This window comes from Haliotis rufescens, unplaced genomic scaffold (genome assembly GCF_023055435.1).
Source record: "Haliotis rufescens isolate VD_foot unplaced genomic scaffold, xgHalRufe1.0.p SCAF_59, whole genome shotgun sequence".
Taxonomy (NCBI): Eukaryota; Metazoa; Mollusca; class Gastropoda; order Lepetellida; family Haliotidae; genus Haliotis; species Haliotis rufescens.
The window spans coordinates 1,879,057-1,903,557 of record NW_025964323.1 but is presented as its reverse complement, the minus strand read 5'-3'; the positions used below and the strand labels follow the sequence as shown (position 1 = coordinate 1,903,557).

At 40.5% G+C, this 24,501-nt stretch overlaps 1 protein-coding gene and 1 pseudogene across 1 annotated transcript in view; both read left to right on the top strand.

The window, feature by feature from the left end:
• Positions 1-11,637, top strand: part of LOC124142834 (phospholipase A and acyltransferase 3-like) — a 41,392-nt gene extending 29,755 nt beyond the window's left edge. Inside the window, exons 2-4 of the mRNA XM_048385432.1 lie at positions 7,879-8,056; positions 8,314-8,443; positions 9,165-11,637. Coding sequence (XP_048241389.1) covers positions 7,879-8,056; positions 8,314-8,443; positions 9,165-9,281 — 425 coding nt within the window. The 3' untranslated portion in view covers positions 9,282-11,637. The remainder of the gene's footprint in view (positions 1-7,878; positions 8,057-8,313; positions 8,444-9,164) is intronic.
• Positions 2,458-23,568, top strand: LOC124142769 (annotated as a pseudogene).
• The last annotated feature ends 933 nt before the right edge of the window (positions 23,569-24,501 follow it).

The following is a 24,501-nucleotide window of genomic DNA, read 5'->3' as shown; positions in this document are numbered from 1 at the left end:
TAGGCGATGCATAAGTTAGGCCTATTTACAGACCTATACTCTTACGATGAAAACCCTAACAAATATGACGGCCACAAAACGCCGCCAGACTGAATTCTGGTCAAACATATACTGCTTGCCCTTGGCAATTACCCTTTGTATCCATAAAATGATAATATGGAAAAAAGTCTTTGGCCTTCTTCATATCTATATACATCATGTTCTGTGTATCAAATATTAATATCAACACTGACGCTCAGTGAAAGTGACCGGCAAACTGCATTCAAAACCCCGCCACTTCTGAATAATACGACACATTTAAATCATTTGACTATCTGCATGTACAGAAACACAATAACAAGCGGAGACTGCTTTTGAAAAATTAACTTACCTCATCCGAATTCACAGATCATCTGTCCAGTTCCAAATGCTGCACAATCACTTGGTTGTAATATGTCCAGAGTGAACTAAGATGGCTGGTGACAACATATCTTCCGCGACAATGTGACGTCATTCTGACGTCACTTCACGAGGCAACAGGTTAAACTTTTCAGCAGTCGCTCTCACGTCGCAAAAAATGCGCGCCAATTGTTTTTAACTGTAATATTGCTTGTGACAACATTTAGTAGAGATGGTAGATCTACAAGTGGTTTCCTAAACATCATTTACAAAAAAGTGTTGTAATGTCCAAAGCACAACGTTATCACAACGTTAATTTGCGACGTTGTTGTTACGTTGTGGAATAACGTTACAATGTAACGTAATACTAACGTTGTCATAGAGTTACGCAATTACGTTCTGGAATTTTTAGTATTAAGAGATGAAAATTTAAATGCCGAATATAAAGAAAGGTAATGCATTACTGCCTTGGTATTCTGACAAGTTCATGTTGATTTTGATAAAGCAGTTCTATTCCTTTAGGACTATCTAGAAGCAAACTCTATAACGTTTCACCGACGTTTCACAAACGTACTTGCAAAACGTTGTGTGATGTCCGATGCACAACGTTTTCACAACGTGAATGTGCAACGTTGTTATAACGTTGTGAAATAACGTTGCACGTTGGCGTTATAATAATGTTGTGACAACGTTATATCACGACGTTACCAATCCACAACCTTTCCACAACGTTGTGACAACGTCGTGTGTTAGCTGGGATATCCCTGGGGCAGAGGGAGTTCCTGTACAATATCCCTGGGGCAGAGGGACTTCCTGTACAATATCCCTGGGGCAGAGGGACTTCCTATAGAATATCCCTGGGGCAGAGGGACTTCCTGTACAATATCCCTTGGGCAGAGGGACTTCCTGTACAATATTCCTGGGCAAAAGGACTTTCCTTTTGATAATCCCTGGGGCTCAGGGACTTCCTGTACAATATCCCTGGGGCAGAGGGACTTCCTATACAATATCCCTGGGCCAGAGGGACTTCCTGTACAATATCCCTGGGACAGAGGGACTTCCTGTACAATATCCCTGGGGCAGATGGACTTCCTGTACAATATCCCTGGGGCAGAGGGACTTCCTGTACAATATCCCTGGGGCAGAGGGACTTCCTGTACAGTATCCCTGGGGCAGAGGGACTTCCTGTACAATATTCCTGGGGCAGAGGGACTTCCTGTACAATATCCCTGGGGCAGAGGGACTTCCTGTACAATATCCCTGGGGCAGAGGGACTTCCTGTACAATATCCTTGGGTCAGAGGGACTTCCTGTACAATATCCCTGGGGCAGAGGGACTTCCTGTTCAATATCCCTGGGGCAGAGGGACCTCCTGTACAATATCCCTGGGGCAGAGGGACTTCCTGTACAATATCCCTGGGGCAGAGGGACTTCCTGTACAATATCCCTGGGGCAGAGAGACTTCCTGTACAGTATCCCTAGGCAGAGGGTATCAGCTGATGGGTATCAGGTCTTCATTGAACCATGTTATTTTTACACAAACTTACCCAGCCAGGGATTACTTTTTACAAACTATTGTTGGGAATGATAGATGGTTGAAAAGACAAAATCAAATATGACAACTGATATTACTGGTCATGATCTGAAAGCAGTTCGAAAATTGTTATATCCCATGCTCCGTGTTTTTCAACTCAGTGACTGAGACTGTGACTCAGTGCATACTGCGTGAAATGGAGACAAGTCTCAGGAACTACTGCAGCCACATGAATGACAGTTTGCATGTTTATCTAAGAGATACTTGTCAAAACTGAGTTCGAAAACTAGTGCCATAAATTATTTTTTTTCAGAGAAGGGGCATTTTATTCTGTGCAGTGTAAGTCGCGATTTCAAGGGCACAGCGGTCACAATGACCCAACCATCACTTACATTCGGGGCATCTCAACAACCCGCTGAAGACATTGTAAAAGTCAATATTGTAGAAAGTCCTTTTTATTATGATCCAAATAAATAATAACGAATTCGATGTGCATCTGTACTAACCTATCATCGAACGTTAACATCAGGTGTCTATACATTTTTAACTCTACTGAGCCTTGACTTCGTCGGTTGAATATACTCGTCGCCACGTAATTCACACGTGATCTCAGCGCAAGCTGAGTTGACACCGTGTGTTTATTTTTAGCCATTGTTGGGCTTTACCACGTTCGGGGATTCCCCGTCTGAACATACCACTATATTGATACGCACACAACAGTTCCCAATAGATGTGACCGGACCGAGGGAAAGGATAACAAATATACTTCTCCGGGAGAAAAGTAAGTGACGACAATCTAGTCTATATAGGCGAGGTAACATGCGTTGTGAATGATTGGGTTAATATTGATTTGAGCAGAGATTCAGTGTGGGTAATGTGGGATGTAAGCCTGAAGAGACGGTAGGCGCACAAGTGTGGGAAAAGCTGACAAACCAAGGATTCTTATCCCTGCTTCATTGAATACGTCTTACTACTGCGGCTGTGTGGTTGGGTGAGGCCTTTATGTTAAGTCAGTGTGGTGCTGTGAATCTCAAACTGCTTGTTTTATTCCTTGCAAACATCACATCGTTCACTTTCACTTTCAATTTGCTAAGACTGGTGGTGAGACTGGTGGTGACTTGAACAAACTTGAATTTACTTCATAGCTTTTTCATTTCCTGGTACATGTCATTTCACAGGCTCACACTCATATACAAACAGAGATGCGAAATCGTCGTCATGTACTGTTAATTTACGGTTTCGGCGAATGTTACTATTTTTAGATTTCACCGATAAAGAGTAAACTCAAACGTTTCGTGTTAACAGGTTTGTAACTGTTGACAAAATATTTAACGTTCTTAAAGATATATAGTTTTGTCACAGATGTATTAACAATTCCACGATATCCATTAATATGCACTCTGTTCGAACTTGTGAACATTATTGCCATTAGAACGTTAGTTTGAGTGAATCGTAGCTATGTAATTATCCCCCGCCCAACGAAGTTGGCGGGGAATATAGAAACGGGCTCCGTCCGTTCGCACGTCCGTCCGGCCGCACGTCCGTCCGTACGTCCTTCCGTACTTCCGTCCGTCCGTCACGTTTCGTTTCGTTTCCGGAGCTTAACTCATAAACCGTTCAATAAATTTTCATGAAACTTTACAGGTCTGTCAGGAACATGCTGAACTGGTGTTTTTGCTATTGAGAAATTTTAGAAATTTTAATTTTTTACGTTTCCATGGCAACAATATGGACTTAGTTTCTGTGAGGGTAGGGTTCGTTTCTGGAGCATTACTCATAAACCGTTCAATATTTTTTTTCAAACTTTGCAGGTCTGTCAGGTACATGCTGAACTGGTGCCTTTTTGCTATTGAGAAATTTTAGAATTTTTTATTTTTTACGTTTCCATGGCAACAAGATGGACATAGGTTCTGTGACGATAGGGTTCGTTTCCGGAGCATAACTCATAAACCGTTCAATATTTTTTCATCAAACTTTGCAGGTCTGTCAGGTACATGCTGAACTGGTGCCTTTTGCTATTAAGAAATTTTAGAAATTCTTATTTTTTACGTTTCCATGGCAACAAGATGGACTTAGGTTCCAAACTCATCTTTTTTTTTACAATTTCCATGACAAGTTCCACCTCAGTTAAAAAAGGTTAGGATTTTTTAGATTCAATTATGTCATAAATTCTGCAACAGGGGTGGGGGATATAGCCACGTGAGTGGCAAACTCTTGTTTATGTAAATTTTAAGGCGTGTGTCATTCCCACTTTATCTGATAAGCAATATTTGGCAAGCAATAAGTTTCGTTTGTGCTATGTTGGTATTTGACTTTGTAATAGTTTCGCCGAAGTCTGTTCATTGATATTATGGGACCGACCATTTCATTGTCGTAGGGCGGATGGTTGCCCACTTCAATAAATTATTTTCTTTGTGTTGGCATACAGGTCAATGGGGTGATGACATGAAAAGAAATCATATCCTTTATTTTCCTTTTTGCGTTTAGAAGAAAATCCCTTTTGGAGACTTAAACAACTGCATAGTTAAAGAGTAAAGAGAAATGTCGTCCCTTGAGGTCCAGCGCCACAACCAGACAGTACTTGAAAGCTTGGAACCAGGCGATCAGGTGGAATTCGTTCGAGGAGTGTACTCGCACTGGGCAGTATACGTTGGTAAGTGTACTGTAACAAAATATTACTGCACCTTCTTGTGTTTGTTTGCTTGTTTGTTGTTTAATGCTGCACTAAGCATATTCTAGGTTCACTGTATATGACGGTGGCCTGTACATACACGATTATTGATCAGACAATCCAGTGATTAATTTTATAATTTTTTTTATTTGCTGTTTAACAACACAATCAGCAATACCCCAGCTACGAAAAGGAGGTCTGTAAATAATCACGTCTGGTTCAGACAATCCAGTGTTTGACATTATGAACATCGATCCATGCAATTCCGGGGTATTCCGGATAAGAATATAGGTCCGAAGCGACCTATGATAGTGGTAGCCGGCCTCGGAATGAACGGCAAATGAGAACCGAAGTTAAACGAAAAGGTTTTAATCAAAGTAAATCACCCGTCTTTGTAGATAGAATAGATATATCTAAAGTGAATCTCCTTTGTGAGCTGATAAGGACAACACAGAAAGGTCAGGATGACCAAACTACTGTTGTCAGTCAGGTAGTCATCGATCTGGGCAACAATACAACTAAAGGGCAACAATACCACTCGTAGTACAAAGCACAGGCGTGATCATAAGCCTTGGTTTGGCAGTGTCTGTAAACAAACTCGGAAAAGGTTTTTCAAGGAAAACATATTTGTATAAAGGATAAGCCTAATTACAATAGAAGCATGTATCGTAAAACAAGTAAAGAGTATAAATGAATAATGAATAAATACATTCGTAAACATAGATTAAAAATTAAAGAAAACACCTCAGAGAAAACTCTCAAAGAATACTAGATGTTACTAAATAACAAAGAATGTGAACAAAATAGGAAGGTCCATTTAAGCACATTCTACAAATATCTTAAGAAGATCAACAGCAATCGTGAGGAAACGTACGAGGGCGTGTTCCCCTATGAAGAAGACGTCCCAGATTTTAAAGATGAGTTTTTGAATAATGAAATTACAGAGACGGAAATACTGACAGCCATTCAGGGATTAAAAACGAAACGGTCTTCTGGATTAGATCGTATTACAAATGAATGAATATACATTTTCTTCAGCTTCAAAATTATGACCGTTCTATTCTGAATATTTTAACTTTATTTTTACCACTGGCATATTACCTGATATTTGGCTAAGTGGAACAACTAGGCCTTTTTACAACTTAAGGGCGACTGCACTGAGCCCAGCATCTTCCCGAGGCAAGGGAGTTAACTGACTTTAAAAGTCAAGTTGCCACCCTTGCCGAACTAGGCTTAAATTCCTGGGCTTGATCGCAGCGCCACCAGTGGTTACTACGAGATGTCCCTTCTAAGCCTCTCCTGTGGACCAATCAGATTTCATCACTTGCATTTGTTTCAAACAAAATGGCGGCGCCCAGTCAAGACGATCTGATCGATAATCAAGATCTATATTGTGATAGAACGGGTCTTACATCGCGAAGAGCATCAAATCATATGAGCACCTTGATTACAAACATGAAAAGGTTTGGAAAATATCTGTTGACAACGAGTTGGCGCTGCCCATGCTTTGCAAATCCTGCAATCGACCGAAATCTGCACGACAGTTTATGAACCGGATTTCGATTTCATTGCGCGATTCTGATTGGAATATGCACTGACTCGTTAGTCCAGCCAAAATTATACTCCATAATACCAGCCTAGTTCGGCAAGGGTGGAAACTGGACTTTTACAATCAGTCAACTCTCTTGCCTCGGGAAGATGTGAGCCCAGCTCATACAGGCCAATTTCAATTCTTAGTTGCCTAGGGAATTTTTTTACAAGTATAATACACAAAAGATAATACCGGATTTATGGAAGAACATAATATGATATCTCATATACAGGCTGGATTTCGAAAAAGGATTCTCTTCAATAGATAACCTGATTATTCTGTAAACTTTACTCCAATTTCAAAAGTAAAAGTCGAAGAAACTTGATTATTTATTTCTCTAAGGTGTTCGACAAAATATGGAGATTGGGGCTTCGGACTAAAATGCTTAGACACGGTGTTAAAGGTAAAATACACTCTTCAAGAAAAAGAAAGGCACATGTAGTATGTAGTTCATTGAACCTGACGACACAAAAAATTCGGTACATAAATTGGATATATGTTATTGGAAAAAGTGGGGACCTGGTATATTTTTGAAGAGTGTAAATAATCTAATCACAAATATGTACTGTAACATTAATGTACTGTGTGAAGATAAGCGGTAATGTGTCGTACTTTGTACCTTGCTTTACTGCCGCTATACAATGATAAAACCTGTACAGTACTGTAACGACTAGAAACTATATGTTAATATAGAAAAAATATAGACAAATTTAACTTTTGTCAGTATCGGATAGACATAATTGACAGCTAATTATATAGGTATCCCTTTACACCGAAATAGAAAAATGAATACATCTGTTATATATATTGCTGAAAGTGACGTGAAAGCTACAATGAGCCCATTAAAACGTGCGAGAAATTTACATTTACCGCTAAATTGCCTTATCGAAACATTTGATACAATTGTTGTCCCTATTTTAGCCTATGGTTTCAAAGGCTTAATCATATCAAAAGTAACTATAACTGAGGTCAAACGTATATGTTTGATTCCCCTTATAATAACAAAGCCTACATTTTATTTCAACTTGAGAAAACCCTAAACGAGCTATTTTGATCGATAAATACGATTGGCCAAATATCTTTAAGTTCGCTAAACTAATGAACACCAAACGCATATCGTATCAGAGACAATGAGCTAACACCCAAACGGGAATTCCGGGTGAGGTCCCCATCAATCGACGTCAGTGTTTGTAACCAGAGGCAAATTAATCCATCGGGTGAGCAGGATCGGTGCCTTGTTTGATTGCATGTCACGTCCCGAGACTTCGATCCGATTCATTTGAAACACTGGTTGCCGGGCATCCCTAAAGGATGGAAAGTGTCATGAAGATATTTTTGGGCACTGCTGTGTACCTTTGTTTAAACATAACAATCCCAATCCCTGAGCCATCACATTTCTGCTGACCCGTGAAGATCTGGGTTAGAATTGGTCTTCAACAACCAATGCTTGTCGTAAGAGGCGACTAACGGTATCGGGTGGTTGGTTGATGCATGTAATCGTATCCCAATTGTGTGGTTCGATGCTCATGATGTCAAACACTGGATAGTCTGGTCCAGAGTCTATTATCTACATATTATTATATGTTACATTATTTACGTTATATAGCTTGAATGTTGCTGAGTTCAGCGTTAAACAACAAAAACAAAACAAAACAAAATAACAAAGCACATATATTTAACGGTAATAGTGGACACTTTTATTCAGGTGACAATGAAGTCGTGCACTTGTCTGGAGACGATGGTGCAAGGGGAAGTGATATGGGTCACACATTCACAATAAGTGGAGTAGAGTTTGGCAAAGCAACTGTTCGCAGAGATAATTTCTGGGATGTTGTTGGTGACAGCGAGGTGCACAAAAACAACTCAAAGGACGAGAAACTGGAGTAAGTTTCGTTTGAATAACGCTGTAAGACAGCGGCATATGTATAATCGAATCGGCACCAGACACACCACCAGTGAGTGTTATGTAAATGCAACCTCAATATCGGTTGCCATGAAAACGCTTTATTTGAAATTATAGACAGTAGCTATTGCAAATTGTTGTCGCTCTTTTCATCTTCTCCATTATTGATTGCCAAGGAATTAATGTCAAATTGTCACATGGTTGTTTCATGTATAATAATATATATTGTATTTACAGACACTTCAAACCATCTGAGATAGTAAGAAGAGCACTGTCCAAAATTGGAGAGGTTGGGTACAACTTGATCTTTAAGAACTGTGAACACTTTGCCTCATGGTGCCGGTACAACAAAGAGCAAAGTGATCAGGTCTGTGCCTTTGCCAAGTTCATTTGTCTTTCACTAAGCATTGTGAAATGGATATCCCACGCTATTGGGATACAATTACATGCAACAACCAAGTAGGCGAGTCTGATTAACCTATGCTGTTAGTCGTCTTTTACGCCAAGCATGGGTTACTGAAGACCTATTCTAACCCAAGTCAGGAAGGTCTTATAATCATTGCAAGCGTCCATGCTGCATCTTGGTATAACGTCGGCACCGGAAAATAATGAGTCTCTATTAACTGGCGAAATAGCTTCCATTGGGCGTAAAAGTAAAAAAAGTAGGGAAAATTATATAAGTGGATCACTGAAAATCAGGCATGACACCAGGTGTTCGCGAAAAGGGTGAGCATGTCCTTCTTTACCGGTAGCATCCGCCACTAGCACAATTTGCAGGAAGAGTAAGTATTTGTTGCCTGACGCCGTACAGCAGTACTCCGGCCATAGGACATCTGCTTGTAAAGTGATATGTTATGTCAGGGACATGTTTTGTTTCACCATAATAACATTTTAGCAAATATCTTAGACATACAAGTTTTTACTTTTGGCCCCGCAACACTTTATTTTTCAGAAGAGCCAGCATGTTCTGTAACATTATGTTTCTTTTTGCAAATTCCTATGACAAAAGATGTTTTGCCTAGGATTTTCGGGAACACATTTTTATTGTAGAAAACAAATGACAAATAATTCTTTTCGTTTTCTTTCAGGCTGATGATTTGCTCACTGGCCTAGCTGTGGGAGGGGCCCTTGTGGCGGCATTTGGAATTGCTGCCTGGCTCGAAAGTGGTCAAAAGAAAGACAGAGAAAAACGATCAGAGTATTGATATGTTTAATATCCACAAAGACGTTGTTATGAGTGAAACAGAACATACCAATTGGCAAAACTGTAGAATGTTGTGGCGAATGCGCCATTTTTGCTCATATATAGGTAGCGACCTGCAGCGTGCTACATCATTCGTGACCAACTCCAACCATTCCGAGTCTCGATTTAGTTTTGGCTATAAACACATGAACTGCGTGAAACAGGAACGATAACTCTTATTTTATAGTAGTGATATGTAGGCGCTACAACAGTTTCTAAATATATATGAAGAATATTGTGTGACTATTGTAATATCCAAACGCGATTGGAAATCCGAGTTAGACATTGTAAGACCTAATTGTAAGAGGCGACTTTGTGGATCGGGTGGTCAGGCTCGGTGACTTAGTTGATTGCGTGTCAGTGTACCCCGATAGTGTGGAACGTTGCTAACAATATTAATTATCTGCTTTGTCTACAAAAATCTCAAATATTTTCAGGTCGCCGTTATATATGTTGAACAACAAAGAAATGTTATATTAAGTTTGTTGAAATGTAATGTGTAAAAAAACAAACGCTTACAATCTTATCAACGAATGCAAGGAATGTAACCTTTGTGTTAACCATAGTATTTGACCCTGCTTCGCGATGTTGCAGCTGATAAAGCTGATAGCTTATTGCACAGTGGGACCCGGCACAGTGGGACCCGGCACAGTGGCGTTAAACAACAAACCAAAAAAAATATAAACAATTGCACAATGGTTATTTGCACGTACAAGAAATTATATCAGATAAAGGGTAAAGTAATTTCTGAAGCCACGATTGTTACTTTAAATGATTGTTGATCATACTGACCACCAAATTAACACAGTGTTTGAACAATCGATAGATGTATATAATATAGGTTTTGTAAGGATTATTCTGGGCTTGTGGATACACTAGTTACTTCTTTTCGGCAGGTCAGCTTTAATAATTGTATTCAATGTACATTCCATTTTATTACCGAATTGGCGCAATATCCATGTGACGTCATGTATTTTTTTATTATTTTATGCAACAGATATTTATTTCTTCGAGGCCATTCTCTTTATTTAAAATGACACTTGCAGCCTGCTTCAAGATATTTTATGATATACCTTTATTTATTTTTTTGGGTTATTTTTTGTGAATTTTCAATTTTATTGTAGAAAACACAAACAGGTCACGATCGTTTCTCTGACTGAACTCAGGTTGAGGTATAGTGAGTGAGTGAGTTGAGTTTAACGCCACTTTTAACTGTATTCCAGTTATATCGCGGCGTGTCAGCTTTCATGTGGGATGAAAGCCCGAAGTGATGCAGGTCTCGGACGTTTACCACTTCGGTGAAACCCACGAGCACGGGTATGGTGCTGACAAACCTAGAAACATAATCAGGTTGAGGTATAGATATCATGGCACACGAAAAGGTGTATGAAATGTGAAAACAATGTGATGGTCATAATTGTCATAATTGTACCTGACTGAAAGTTATGAGATTTTTTTGTCGTTGCCTACTTGTCCGTCGTATATATATTATCCTCATAATCCACTGGACGATAAATTTGGGTATAATAAGAATGGCAAACTATGTGACATACATGCGTCCAGCTACTGTCGGTGAGATTAATACTCCAGACACTCCAGGCGTGACAGATATAACTCAGTCTAGCACAGAAAGGGTTAATCAGGATAACGGTAACAAACTGCGTCCAAGGGTAAAACAGGACAGGAGATAGGGATGTGGCCAGGGACCGTCAGATTGCAGTGACAACCAGAATGAACAATCATTATTATTCTGGAATGAAAACGGGTTATTGTCAAAGATAGCGAACAGTGACTTTTTATTTATAAGTTTGATGTTGTGGGACTGTATGAAACATGGACTAGAAACTTTGATCTCTCTCTGTTTTTTAGTGTGTATGTACATTTTACTGTTGATGCTGTTAGAACAGCGACACACGGCAGGCTCTTAAGTGGTATTTCCCTGTTAGTTAGAGAACCAATTATCCATTATGTGAAAAAAATTCTCCAAATTGTGTATCTGTGTTACCTGATAAACATTTTCGTAACATAAAAAAGGATGCACTTTAAGGATCTGTCTATATAAATCCGGAAAATTCATCATTGTATAAAAACAGTGATTCATTGTGGAATGTTAGGAGATTGTATATACCTCCCAAATACTACTTAAAATGTTAAAAATCTTGCAACGTTTGTATATAAATCAATGCAGCAAAGACAATCATTTGGGTGAACAATCAATGCACCAATGTATATATGCTGTCACTCTCTCAAGCAATGATGTAACTGTAGAATTGGCCTATGACCTCCACTATTTCATGAATAAAGATTGATTGATTGACCTTGTTCGTCTGGTATAAATGTATGTAAAAAGTATGTATACATTTTGTATGCGATGAGTGTCTTCATGTACTGTCAACCCAGTTTGTGGGGAGTTCATTGGGTCCAAATAACACTATTATCTACATTGCGCGAAGGAAAGACAGTGTCAAAGCAGTGTCTAGACCATACCCTCACAACACGTGGAATGACAAATGAAGTAAATGAAGATTGGCCACTGTATAAGAATACTAGTATATACTACGGTCACTGCATTGCAGCACACAGTTAACGACTTATTGTTAATTGTATGCATCCTCTTTATTATACTGTTAAAATACGTTTAAAATAACAATAATGCAAGTTTTGTATTTACACTGCCACAGCTACATTTTATGTGACACAAAAAATATCACGAGTACTGTTCATTGGATCAATTAATGTCATCCACAGTAAACACACAGCCGGCCATGCGTCGAAAACGTAATAACGAAATCAGGAACGTCGTGCTGGCGTGCAGCAGAAAGGTACTGAGAGTGAGCGAGATCCACGTGTACTTCATGTGAACGAATGTTGTATTGTTCTGTTACACCACCATCACATACATCCCACTGATGATATATTATATTGTTGGGGGCACCATACTCATGTCTTTGTAACAAGTTTGGTGATGCACTTCAGTGAATAATATCACTCTTCATCCCACTGGTTGAGGCACAGGTGGCCCAGACGTCTAAGGCGCCGCGATTCGCTGTGCAGAGTTGCGTCCTTTGGGCACACCAGAAACCTATGATTGTGGGTTCGAATTCCGGTTCGCCCTGATTATGTTTCTAGGTTTGTCAGCACCATACCCGTGCTGGTGGGTTTCACCGAAGTAGTAAACCTCTAAGACCTGCATCACTTCGGGCTTTCCTCCCACATTAAGCTGACACGCCCCGATATAACTGGAATACTGTTAAAAGCGGCGTTAAACCCAACTCGCTCGCTCGCTCACTCACTCACTCACTAACTCACTCACTCACTCACTCACTCAATTCTATTGTTACCTTAAGCAAACATAAACAATCACTTAGTACATGTATCGTGTCTGTAACCACTACCATCGTCCAGAAGCAACATGGTATGGGATTTGCCATCCACTTGAAATTCAGAATTATACTGTTGTTAAAACCCCGTGGAGTTCACAAGGAACACATATTTTTTATGTAAGGCGACTTATTGCAAGGTTTATTGAGATGCATCTTCACCCATGAAGATCCGGGGTAGAATAGGTCTTCTGCAATCCTTGCTTACTGTAAAAGGCGACTGTACTTGTCGTATCGGGATCTGGTGGTCAGGCTCGCTGACTTGGTTGATGCATGTCATCGATCCCAATTGCGTGGATCGATGTTCAGGATATCAATCACTGGATTGTCTTGTCCAGACTCGGTTATTTGCAGACCGCCGTCATTTAGCTGGCATATTGTTGAGTGCGGAGTTAAACAACAAACAAAACAACCAACCAACGTGACATGCTGCGCTTATGACCAATCACTGGAGTGTCCGGTCCAGACTAGATTTTTTAAAGGGCCATCATCACATTGCTGATTGCGAAGTTAAACAATAAACATTCTATTCGTCATTGGTCAAGTAATTCTTAAGTAAATATGGAATTGTTGCTAACATATATAACAATGCAGGAAAATCTACAACGCGTCAGTTTGTTCGCACGCAATTAGGATTCCTGGAAATTCGCGTCTGGGAAAACCCAATGTCAAGATGACAAGATGACGCTACGTTAAGACGTATGTCAACAGGTGTAGTTCGTAGAAAAGTTAAAAGTAAATGGGATGACGCTCAAGATTTCATCTGTTAACTCAGGTATATCCACAAGGATATCCTGATCAAGGTCAATATCAGCAAGGTTGAAAATCTCAGTTGTCCTTTTTGTAGTAGGATTTTGATACCTTCGGCACCTTTCGTGGAAGGTGCCCTATGAATATTCATGAGCCTAGTGTTATGCTAATAGACATGCATGACGTCACAATGAGAAAGAAGTCATTATGCATGCATGTTAAGAATGTAAAGAATGTGGTCTTTGTTAAAATGTCTTAGTTGAAGAATTCTTTGGGAATACAAGCTATTTGGAATGTAGTCGGGGTAGATTCCTTCAAATGCATACTAGAATGATCATCCTCAAATGGACTGTCACCCTTTCATGAAGAAATTTGGATATGTGTTAACACCCTTCTCGGCTTAGCGTAGCCTATCTCTCTTCACCTTAATAACACAAAACGAATCATTTTAAATGTTAATTATAGACAAGATGCCAAAAGGTTATCTAACCAATCAGCTCACTTTTCTCTTTCAACAGCCAATGAATTTAAAACTTCTTCTTCTAGATATAATGAATGCGCACATTCGTTTGTCCATCCATTTTCAACTGTCGAGTTGAGTTGGGAAAAGGTCTATGTGTGTGTGAACGTCTCATCATGGCAACAATGATAGCAGATAGGTTTGAATTGTTTTATTCCAAGTTCTCCCCATTCAGTCAACACTATGCTACTGCCATTACTATCGATGATAAAGAATTTAAATGTTCTGAACAATTTTGCATGTATAGCAAAGCAGTGACGTTTGAAGATTGGGACACAACCGAGGAGAGTTTAAATTATTCATCACCTGCAGAGCAGGAACGACTGGGTAAACGTGTTAGACAGTTCAACCAATGGAAGTGGGACAGTGTTAGCTGTGATGTAGTGTGAAAAGCATCTCTTGCAACATATCGTCAGTCAGCTTACTTAAAAAATATTCTGATCAACTCTTTTCCTAGAATTTGTTTGTCTACTGAATTCTGCTTTGGTTGTATGTTTGATGGAGAAGGAGAACAAGTTCACACTTGTCGTGACTTTTCCGAACAAGACAAAGTCAATCAGTTCTTTAACATGGGCATGCCTGAGGTAAATGATAATCACATGATTGAAAAGTGAATTCAACTGGAACCCCTCTTTAACACACGTGTCGACATGCAAAATATGTCAATATCAATGTACAGATTATCAATGCACAATTGAAGACAGCTAAATGGATTCACATGTGTTGCTGCAATTAGAACGAGTGTTTACATGAATAAAATACTCTTCTGATCACTGTCTGATTGTTTTGTGATTATTGCTTATGATATATTTGTTGATCCATAATGTCTGTACTGACTGAGAAAGACTTAAGGAAGCTTAAACGTCGAGTTTGGACGTATTCAAGATGCCACCTTATTTCGAATGTCCCATTGTATTCAATAAACTGTTGTCATAGAGTCCTATGTTTCTTTCATGTATTGAAGTATAAACTATTTAATCAGCTTGCACATACTCATGTTTTCTAATGGCGACATACTATAAAACATGGAACATTCATTTATTCAAACCATTTTCAGCGGAAGAAGCTAGTGAGGAGAGTGCGTCTTAAGATAGACATGGGTAAAAAGTCCAGGCATCTGACCCGAGATATATTTGAAACTAGTGTACGCCCAAAACTAAAAAGACAAGCAAAGGAAAAAGGTGGACAAAATAGAAATACCACGAAGAAGACAAAAAAAAAGAATGAAGTCAACCCGAAGGCAAGCTACATTTAAAGCAAAATCTAAAATGCAATCTGTCCTACAAAGGATCAAGGATCTGACGGAAAGATGTAATGATATTGGGGAAAATCATCTGTAAGGCATCATAGAGTAGGAGGTACCAAGCTCTACGTGTAGAAATTGATTTTGAGATGCCATGCCATGCTCAGACATAAGACAACTGTTCATCTGCCACTACCCCTACCAGCACCACCCCAAATAGCAGACACGTCTTACTGAGACCCAGTGTTACAGTAGTCACCATGGGGTCAACATCTTGTCCCGAATGTAGGAAACACTTTTCCAGACATGATAATGTGATGAGACAGAGAAGACAGATGCATCAGGCCCTTCACACCCTTCATGCCATTCACCCGCCCCCCCCCCCCCCCCCCCCCCCCTCCTACTCACACCCCTCCACTTCCTCCTCCTAACATCCCTCCTCTTCTTCTTCCTCCTCCTCCGCCTCCTCACATATATCCCCCTCCCTCTCTTCAACAGATACATAATACTGCTCTACCATTCTATTTTCTATTCCTTCTAATATGGTCTTGGCTGGGCCAAGTGGTTGTGGAAAGACTATGTTTGTTTATCAGATACTGAAAAGAGGACCCATCAAACCAATACCTAACAACACCATATGGTGTTACACTGTGTGACAACCTCTTTATAATACTATTAGTGAGTGAGTGAGTGAGTATGGTTTTACGCCGCTTTTAGCAATATTCCAGGAATATCACGGCGGGGGACACCAGAAATGGGCTTCACACATTGTACCCATGTCGGGAATCGAACCCGGGTCTTCGGCGTGACGAGCGAAGGCTTTAACCACTAGGCTACCCGACCGCCCCATTCTGTTAGTAAAACAATACCATATATAACATTTATCAAAGACATTCCTTCCAATCTACAGGATGAACATTTCGTTGATGCCCGGAACAACAACATGATTGTTTTAGATGACTTGATGTACCTCCCATCACAAAAATGTGATTAATGTTCTGTTATTGCCAAACGTGTTTCCCAGAGGTGAAGAGTCACGCGACATTGCTCTGAACTCTCATATGTGACTTTATTCAATTCTCCAGTCGATAGACAACAGGTGAACTTATTTGCCAGACGCATTTATCCTCAAAACTCATGTCATTTGATGTCAGTATATAACGAAGCTGTGCAACACACTTATGGGTATCTGACTGTAGACCTAAGACCTTACAGTAGTGAAAAGGAACGACTACAACTTGATATTTTAACAATGAATCTAAAAAAAGCAGACAAACCCGTCAACACAACCCCATTTGACCCGTGACAACAGTGCTGTAAAAGTGCTGATTCAACCAAATAGCACCCAGATGTATGGAAACTGTCATCATCACACCACTACATCGGCACGTGAGGCAAACGTTCATACTAGCCAGACCTTCAACAGTAATAATTTTGATGACATAACAAGCGCCCCCTCTGACGATGCCATGGCTACTGCTTGTACTAATTGTGGAGTCTTGATAGGCAACATGCAAGACCTACAGCATCATTTCAGGACGTGGTGCCCCGAGAAGAAATGCAAGTCGTTATAAAAATGTGCGAGGTATGACGAGGACAGCGACGACAACAATGAAGACGTACCTATCCACAAAGGAGGCAGAGACCAAACTGCACATAACCCAACTGGAAATTAATATTTATCGAGAGGACATGTTACTTAAATGGCAAAAGTATCGAAAGCAAGGAAAATCAGAGGCATGGACTGATAGGAAACTGAAAACAGCATGGGAAGACATGTTTGTCAATACATTGAAATCTATCCTCGAATTTACTGCCTATTTCTCAGAGGCACCATTGTTTCGTTCTTTACCAGATAGATTGAGTGACATGGATCCTACCACAGATCAAACAGTGACCAAAGACAAAATTCAAGTTCTCATAAACCCAGTCATGAAAGACATTTTATCCAATGTCGTAAATCTGATAATGCTGGTGATGAAATGAGTGACCAAGACTACCAATAGGAGAAAAACATCCCTTTAATTGTTAGACGTTGTTAGTCTCTATTAGTTGTGACAACACATGTCATCAACCAACTTTAAAACATATTAGTTTTTAAAAATGTGCTTTGAATAAAACGTTATCATGGATCATGTGTTTTTTTTCTTACCATTAATGTTATATTAAAAAATATTTGTAAATGTGTGAAATAGTGCCTTAGGGCTATTTAGAAACGAAAATTTACAAAATGATAAAACATTTTTTTCAACATGAGTGACCCCCAATGAGACAAGTCTGGTTGGTCAACACTGCAGTCTAGGGAGAATTTTAGAATTCCTGATAAACTATTCAAAGTGACATTCCACTTCGCTCAGCCATTCAACATAAAGAGAAAACTTGGAATTTTGGATAAACTATTCAGAGTGACATTCCAAATCATTCAATGCATAGTTAAAATCTGGAATGATCGATACATTTTAAACATAGTATAGTTCAGTCTTCGACAGTCGCTGTAGTATGTTTACTTCAAAAGAGGCGATAAGTCGTTTCTACGTACCTCGGGGATTGAATACGTACTTAACGACCCAGCAGCTGTATAGCTCGTGCGTTCAAGCGATGTCCAACGACAAACAAGCTGCTTTTTTAATGAAACAAACGTGTACACGCACAGAAATATTGCTTCTACTCCCAAGCGCGAATCAGTGACTCATGATTGAATATCGAGATAGGCTTATCAAAGATTAAATCTTGGCTAACAGTCAAGACATTGACTCTTTACCATAACGCAGTAGGAGATATTCAGCGTTATGGTCGTTGAGACTGTCCCTGGGGCAGAGGGACTTTCTATAGAATATCCCTGGGGCAGAGGGACTTTCTTTACAATATCCCTGGGGCAGAGGGACTTCCTGTACAATATCCCTGGGGCATAGGGACTGCCTGTACAATATCCCTGGGGCAGAGGGACTTCCTGTACAATATCCCTGGGGCAGAGGGACTTTCTGTACAATATCCCTGGGGCAGAGGGACTTCCTGTACTATATCCCTGGGGCATAGGGACTTCCTGTACAATATCCCTGGGGCAGAGGGACTTCCTGTACAATATCCCTGGGGCAGAGGGACTTTCTGTACAATATCCCTGGGGCAGAGGGACTTCCTGTACTATATCCCTGGGGCATACGGACTTCCTGTACAATATCCCTGGGGCAGATGGACTTCCTGTACAACATGCCTGGGGCAGATGGACTTCATGTACTATATCCATAGGGCATAGGGACTTCCTGTAAAATATCCCTGGGGCAGAGGGACTTTCTGTACAATATCCCTTGGGCAGAGGGACTTCCTGTACTATATCCCTTGGGCATAGGGACTTCCTGTACAATATCCCTGGGGCAGAGGGGCTTCCTGTACAATATCCCTGGGGCAGAGGGACTTCCTGTACAATATCCCTGGGGCAGAGGGACTTTCTGTACAATATCCCTGGGGCAGAGGGACTTCCTGTACTATATCCCTAGGGGATAGGGACTTCCTGTACAATATCCCTGGGGCAGATGGACTTCCTGTACAATATCCCTTGGGCAGAGGGACATCCTGTACTATATCCCGAGATTCAGCGTTATGGTCGTTGAGACTGTCCCTGGGGCAGAGGGACTTCCTGTACAATATCCCTGGGGCAGAGGGACTTCCTGTACAATATCCCTGGGGCAGAGGGACTTCCTATAGAATATCCCTGGGGCAGAGGGACTTCCTGTACAATATCCCTGGGGCAGAGGGACTTCCTGTACACTCTTCCTGGGCAAAAGGATTTTCCTTTTGATAATCCCTGGGCCAGAGGAACTAGCTATAGAATATCCCTCGGATATGATTTTATCACATGTTTGATTTTTAATTTACGATGACGATATTATATCATGAAATTAAATGAACCGTACTGGCGCTTAGTCAATGAATCCTTCTTTGTAGTTTTATTTTTTTTAATACAATTTGATTAAAAACAGCTGATGGGTATCAGGTCTTCATTGAATCATTTTATGTTTTCACAAACTTACCCAGCAACAGATTACTTTTTACAAACTGTTGCAGGAATGATAGATGGTTAAATAGACAAAATCAAATATGACAACTGTTTGTGTCAATCTTTAATTGCATAAAAAACAAAATCGGTATACTTTGCGACTAGGTTTATACATTTATTATTCCCCGTCACAAAGTGGGGCGGAGATATAGGGACGGAGTTGTTTCATCCGTCTGTCCGTTCTACCGACCGTGTGCTTCTCATAGGGGGCAGATTTTCTCAAAAATTGATTAAGTTAGAGAAATTAAATTTTACACACTGATATATACTGGTCATGATCTGAAAGCAGTTCGAAAATTGTTATATCCCATGCTCCGTGTTTTTCAACTCAGTGACTGAGACTGTGACTCAGTGCATACTGCGTGAAATGGAGACAAGTCTCAGGAACTACTGCAGCCACATGAATGACAGTTGCATGTTTATCTAAGAGATACTTGTCAAAACTGAGTTCGAAAACTAGTGCCATAAATTATTTTCTTTCAGAAAAGGGGCATTTTATTCTGTGCAGTGTAAGTCACGATTTCAAGGGCACAGCGGTCACAATGACCCAACCATCCAAATAAATATTAACGAATTCGATGTGCATCTGTACTAACCTTTCATCGAACGTTAACATCAGGTACCTATACATTTTTAACCCTACTGAGCCTTGACTTCGTCGGTTGAATATACTCGTCGCCACGTAATTCACACGAGATCTCAGTGCAAGCTGAGTTGGCGCCGTCTGTTTATTTTTAGCCATTGTTGGGCGTTATACTTCTCCGGGAGAAAGGTAAGTGACGAAAATCTAGTCTATGTAGGCGAGGTAATGTGGGTTAGAAGCCTGAAGTGACGATAGGCGCACAAGTATGGGAATAGCTGAGAAACCAAGTATTCTAATCCCTGCTTCAATGGACTTTGTTTATTTTGGTCACATGGGTCATGTAGTATATAAGCTGCATTGCAACAGCATTTCTGTGTCAGTCTTCACCATGTTCAACAACGAACAAGACCCGCAAAAAGCAGCTTTGGAGGAGGAGGAAGTACTTCTGGTAGCTATGGCTTTGATGGTGTAGGAGGCAGCATAGGCGTCGCAGAGTGAAGAACAGGAAGAGATTCTGGGTTCGACCATGGTTGTTGAGCTTCTGTTTCGGCCGCCTGAGGTTTGGCATGGCTGTAGAATGAGCTTTCACTTTCAGGGGGTTTCCCATGTTCTCACTCAGTCACGTGATGGGCTCTTCCGGTCGAATGACAAACGTATGGATTTCGTGTTTAGGCGTATGGGAGTCGCATGAAAGTCGTGTTGAATCGTGTTAAAACGTATGAAGGTCCTATGAGATTCTTCCCACGCTCCCCAACACGACTGAACGTGACTGAACACGATCTTCATACGACTGAACACGATCTTCATACGATTGAACACGACTGTCATACGACCTTCATACGACTTTTCAGCGGCCTAAATCGTGTTATAAATTTTTGCATTGCAAAAATTTATAACACGATTTAAGCCGAGCTGCGACGTGCACACGACCGCGCGCGACCGACCACGACTTAACACGAATGAACACGAATGAGTGCGCGACCTTCATACGTTTCTAACACGATTTAAGGAAAAACGTTAAATCGTGTTCATTCGTGTTCAGCTTCGTGAATGTGAGATTGGGGCTTTACTACTGCGGCTGTGTGGTTGTGTCAGTCCTTTCTGTTGAGTCAGCCTGGTGTTGTGTATCTCAAACTGCTTGTTTATTCCTTGCAAACACCACATCGTTCACTTTTACTTTCGATTTGAAAGACTGGCTCGGGTTGTGACTTGTACAGACATGAAATTTACGTAATAGCTTTTTCCGTTTCCCAAGGTTCGTGCTCATATATTAATAGAGTTGCGAAATCGTCGTCATGTATACTAACTGTTTGATTGACTTTGTAAAAATTGGTGAGTAAGTGAGAAAACGTACAACTTTATGGATAAGTACTTCTGGTTTATTGCATATAGAGACGTTTCGATGTAATTTTTTACAACGTTGTCAAGCCGAAGTGACAAAGGTGTACGATTCGACACCATTCCAGTTTCTAGAGGTGGATGGTGGGGCGCTTCAATTAATTATTTTAGTTGTTTTGGCATATAAGTCGCTAGGGGGATAAAAAAAAGAAAATCATACCCTTTAATTTCTTTTTCGCTTTAGAAAAAAATAATTGCTAGAGACTTCACCAACTGCATAGTTAAAGAGTAAAGAGAAATGTCCTCCCGTGAAGTCCGGCGCCACAACCAGATAGTACTTGAGAGCTTGGAACCAGGCGATCTGGTGCAATTCCCTTGCGGAGTATACGGTCACTGGGCAGTATACACTGGTAAGTGTACTCAACAAAATATTAATGCACATTCTTGTGTTTATTTGCTTGTTTGTTGAATGCCGCACTCAGCAATATTCTAGCTTCAATGTGTATGGCGATGGCCTGTAAATAATCGATCTTTGAATAAACAATCCAGTGATTAATATTGTTTTGGTTTATTTGCTGTTTGATACCACACTCAGCAATACCCCATTTATATGCCGCGGGCTGTAAGCAATCACGCCTGGTTCAGACAAACCAGTGATTGACATCAGCAAATACTGTAATATCCCGAATAAGAAATCAATGCATACACTTGTCTGTGGTTGTTCCACATTTCTACCATTGTTTAAGGGACGGTCGGGTAGCCTTGTGGTTAAAGCGTTCGTTCGTCACGCCGAAGACCCGGGTCAGATTCCCGATATGGGTACAATGTGTGAAGCCCATTCACACACACACACACACACACACACACACACACACACACACACACATCCCTTCCCCCCCCCCCCCCGTCCCACACAGAGGTTGATAAGGAGAATGCATATCTCACATTCCGTTGTTTCCTTGTTTTGAAAATGCTGCTTACAGTAATACTGTATATATGTGATAATAATTATTGTGTTTTTCAGGTGACAATGACATCGTGCACTTGTCTGGAGTCGACGGCCCAATGGAAAGTAACATTAAACACTTAGGCACATTATCTGGACAGGAGTTTAACAAAGGGATTGTTCGCAAAGATGGATTTTGGGAAGTGGTTGGGGACAGCAAAGTGTATAAGGACAACTCAAAAGACATTATAATGAGGTAAGTTTTGTTTGTTGTTTAACACAGCACTAAACGGTTTCTTGCTGAGACGGCGACATGTACATATGTCTGAGGTAAATGCTACCCTCAATTGAGGATGCCAAGAGCACGATTCATTTTGAAATCGAAGACAGTGGTTTATATTCAGTCGTTGTCACCCTTTTCATCGTCTCCATAATTGCCAAGGAATTAAAATTGTCTAATGATCACATGGTAATGACAGGCGTAATTATATCTTTAATTTTCAGCCACTTCAATGGATCTGAGATAGTACAAAGAGCAAATGCAAGAGTTGGAGAGGTTGGGTAACAACATACTCTCGAACAATTGCGAACATTTTGCCTCATGGTGCCGGTACGGCATAGAACAAAGTGATCAGGTCTGTTTACAAACTGTTCATTTGCCAATTTCTTTTGTCTTCCTCTAAGCAATGTAAAATGGATAAGCAGATCAACCATTTATTTTCTTATAGATTATCTTAGACTCAAACAATTATTATGCCATTGCACATGGTCAGACATACAACAGTCTCGTTTGCTGGTTGCCAAGTCAGGAAGGTATTGTTTCGACGTCCATGTTCCATCTAATTATAAAACATCAACGCCAGAGAATTAAAAGTCTCAATTATCTGCTACAACAGATTCCATTGTGTGTAAAAGGGCGGAATAACGGTTTTCAATAATTTTAATAAATGGATCACTGGAAATCAGTGTTGACACCAGGTTTGCCCGAAAGGGTGATCATGTCATGCTCTGCCAGTAGCACCCGCCCGTTCCAAGAAGCAAGTATTTGCTGCCTAAACTCCGAAGATCAACTCTCCTGCCAAACGACGGCGGCCTGATTTCACAATAACCTTTTATAAAATACCTAATGCAAGATTAATTTCTTTAATGAAGCCAAACAACAAATTATGTTTTCAGTACACTCAGCATGTTCAGCAACATTTAATATTTCTTTTTGTAATGTCCCAGGATTAAATTAGTTTTGTCCAGGGTTTTCGGGAACGAATTATCTTTATAGAGAACAAATCGCATCTAGATTGTTTTCGTTTTCTTTTAGGTTGATGTCCTGCTTAGAGGCCTAGCTGCCGGGGTCGCAGTGGTGGGATTTGGGGTAGAATTGGTTGCCTGGTTTCGAGGTGGTAAAGAGAAGGACAAAGAGAAAGAAGCAATGTACTGATATGTTTCATGTACACCGTGGCGTTGGAGTGAAACAGGATATATTGACAAAACTGTAGATTCCAGTGGCGAGTGCTCACAAGTGGGTAGCGACCTACACGTGAACTAGACTTGAAACAAGAACGATAACTCTTATTCTACCCGCATCTTATAGTCCTAATATGTAGACGCTTCAGCAGCTTTGAAATGTTTACAAAATCCTCGTGTTACGAGTGTAATATTCAAACGCGTTATCGCTGAAAAGTATTGAGTGCGGTGTCAAACAACAGGGAAACTATACTTTAAAGTTCGTTGAAATGCATTGTGTTCAGAAAACAAAGGATCACTTACAATACTTACAACTAATGTAATGAAAGTCATTTTAATTGATACCATACTCACTGCTTGAAAATCTGTCACACCTCCATAGAGTGTCGCGTCAATGACTGAGTGAACTATATTTCTTAACCACCTTGCTTCTGAAATTTCGATTTTAACAGTACAAAACACATACAGGACACGAACGTTTCTTCTATTGAACGGGGGCACGGGTGGCCCAATAGTCTAAGGCGCCGCGATTCGCTGTGCAGAGTTGTGTCCCTTGGGCACGCCAGAAACCTATGATTGTGGGTTCGAATCCCGGTTCGCCCCTATTATGTTTCTAGGTTTGTCAGCACCATACCCGTGCTCGTGGGTTTCACCGAAGTGATAAACGTCTGAGACCTGCATCATTTCGGGCTTTCCTCCTACATTAAGCTGACACGCCGTGATATAACTGGAATACTGTTAAAAGCGGCTTTAAACCAAACTCACTCACTCACTCTTCTATTGAACTCCTGTCTAGGTGTAGAGGGCATGACGCTCAGAAACGAAAAGGTGTATGAAATATCCACGTGCACACCAATGTGAATGCGATAGCGCCGTCATGTATGTTATCACTGTATTTTACTGAAAC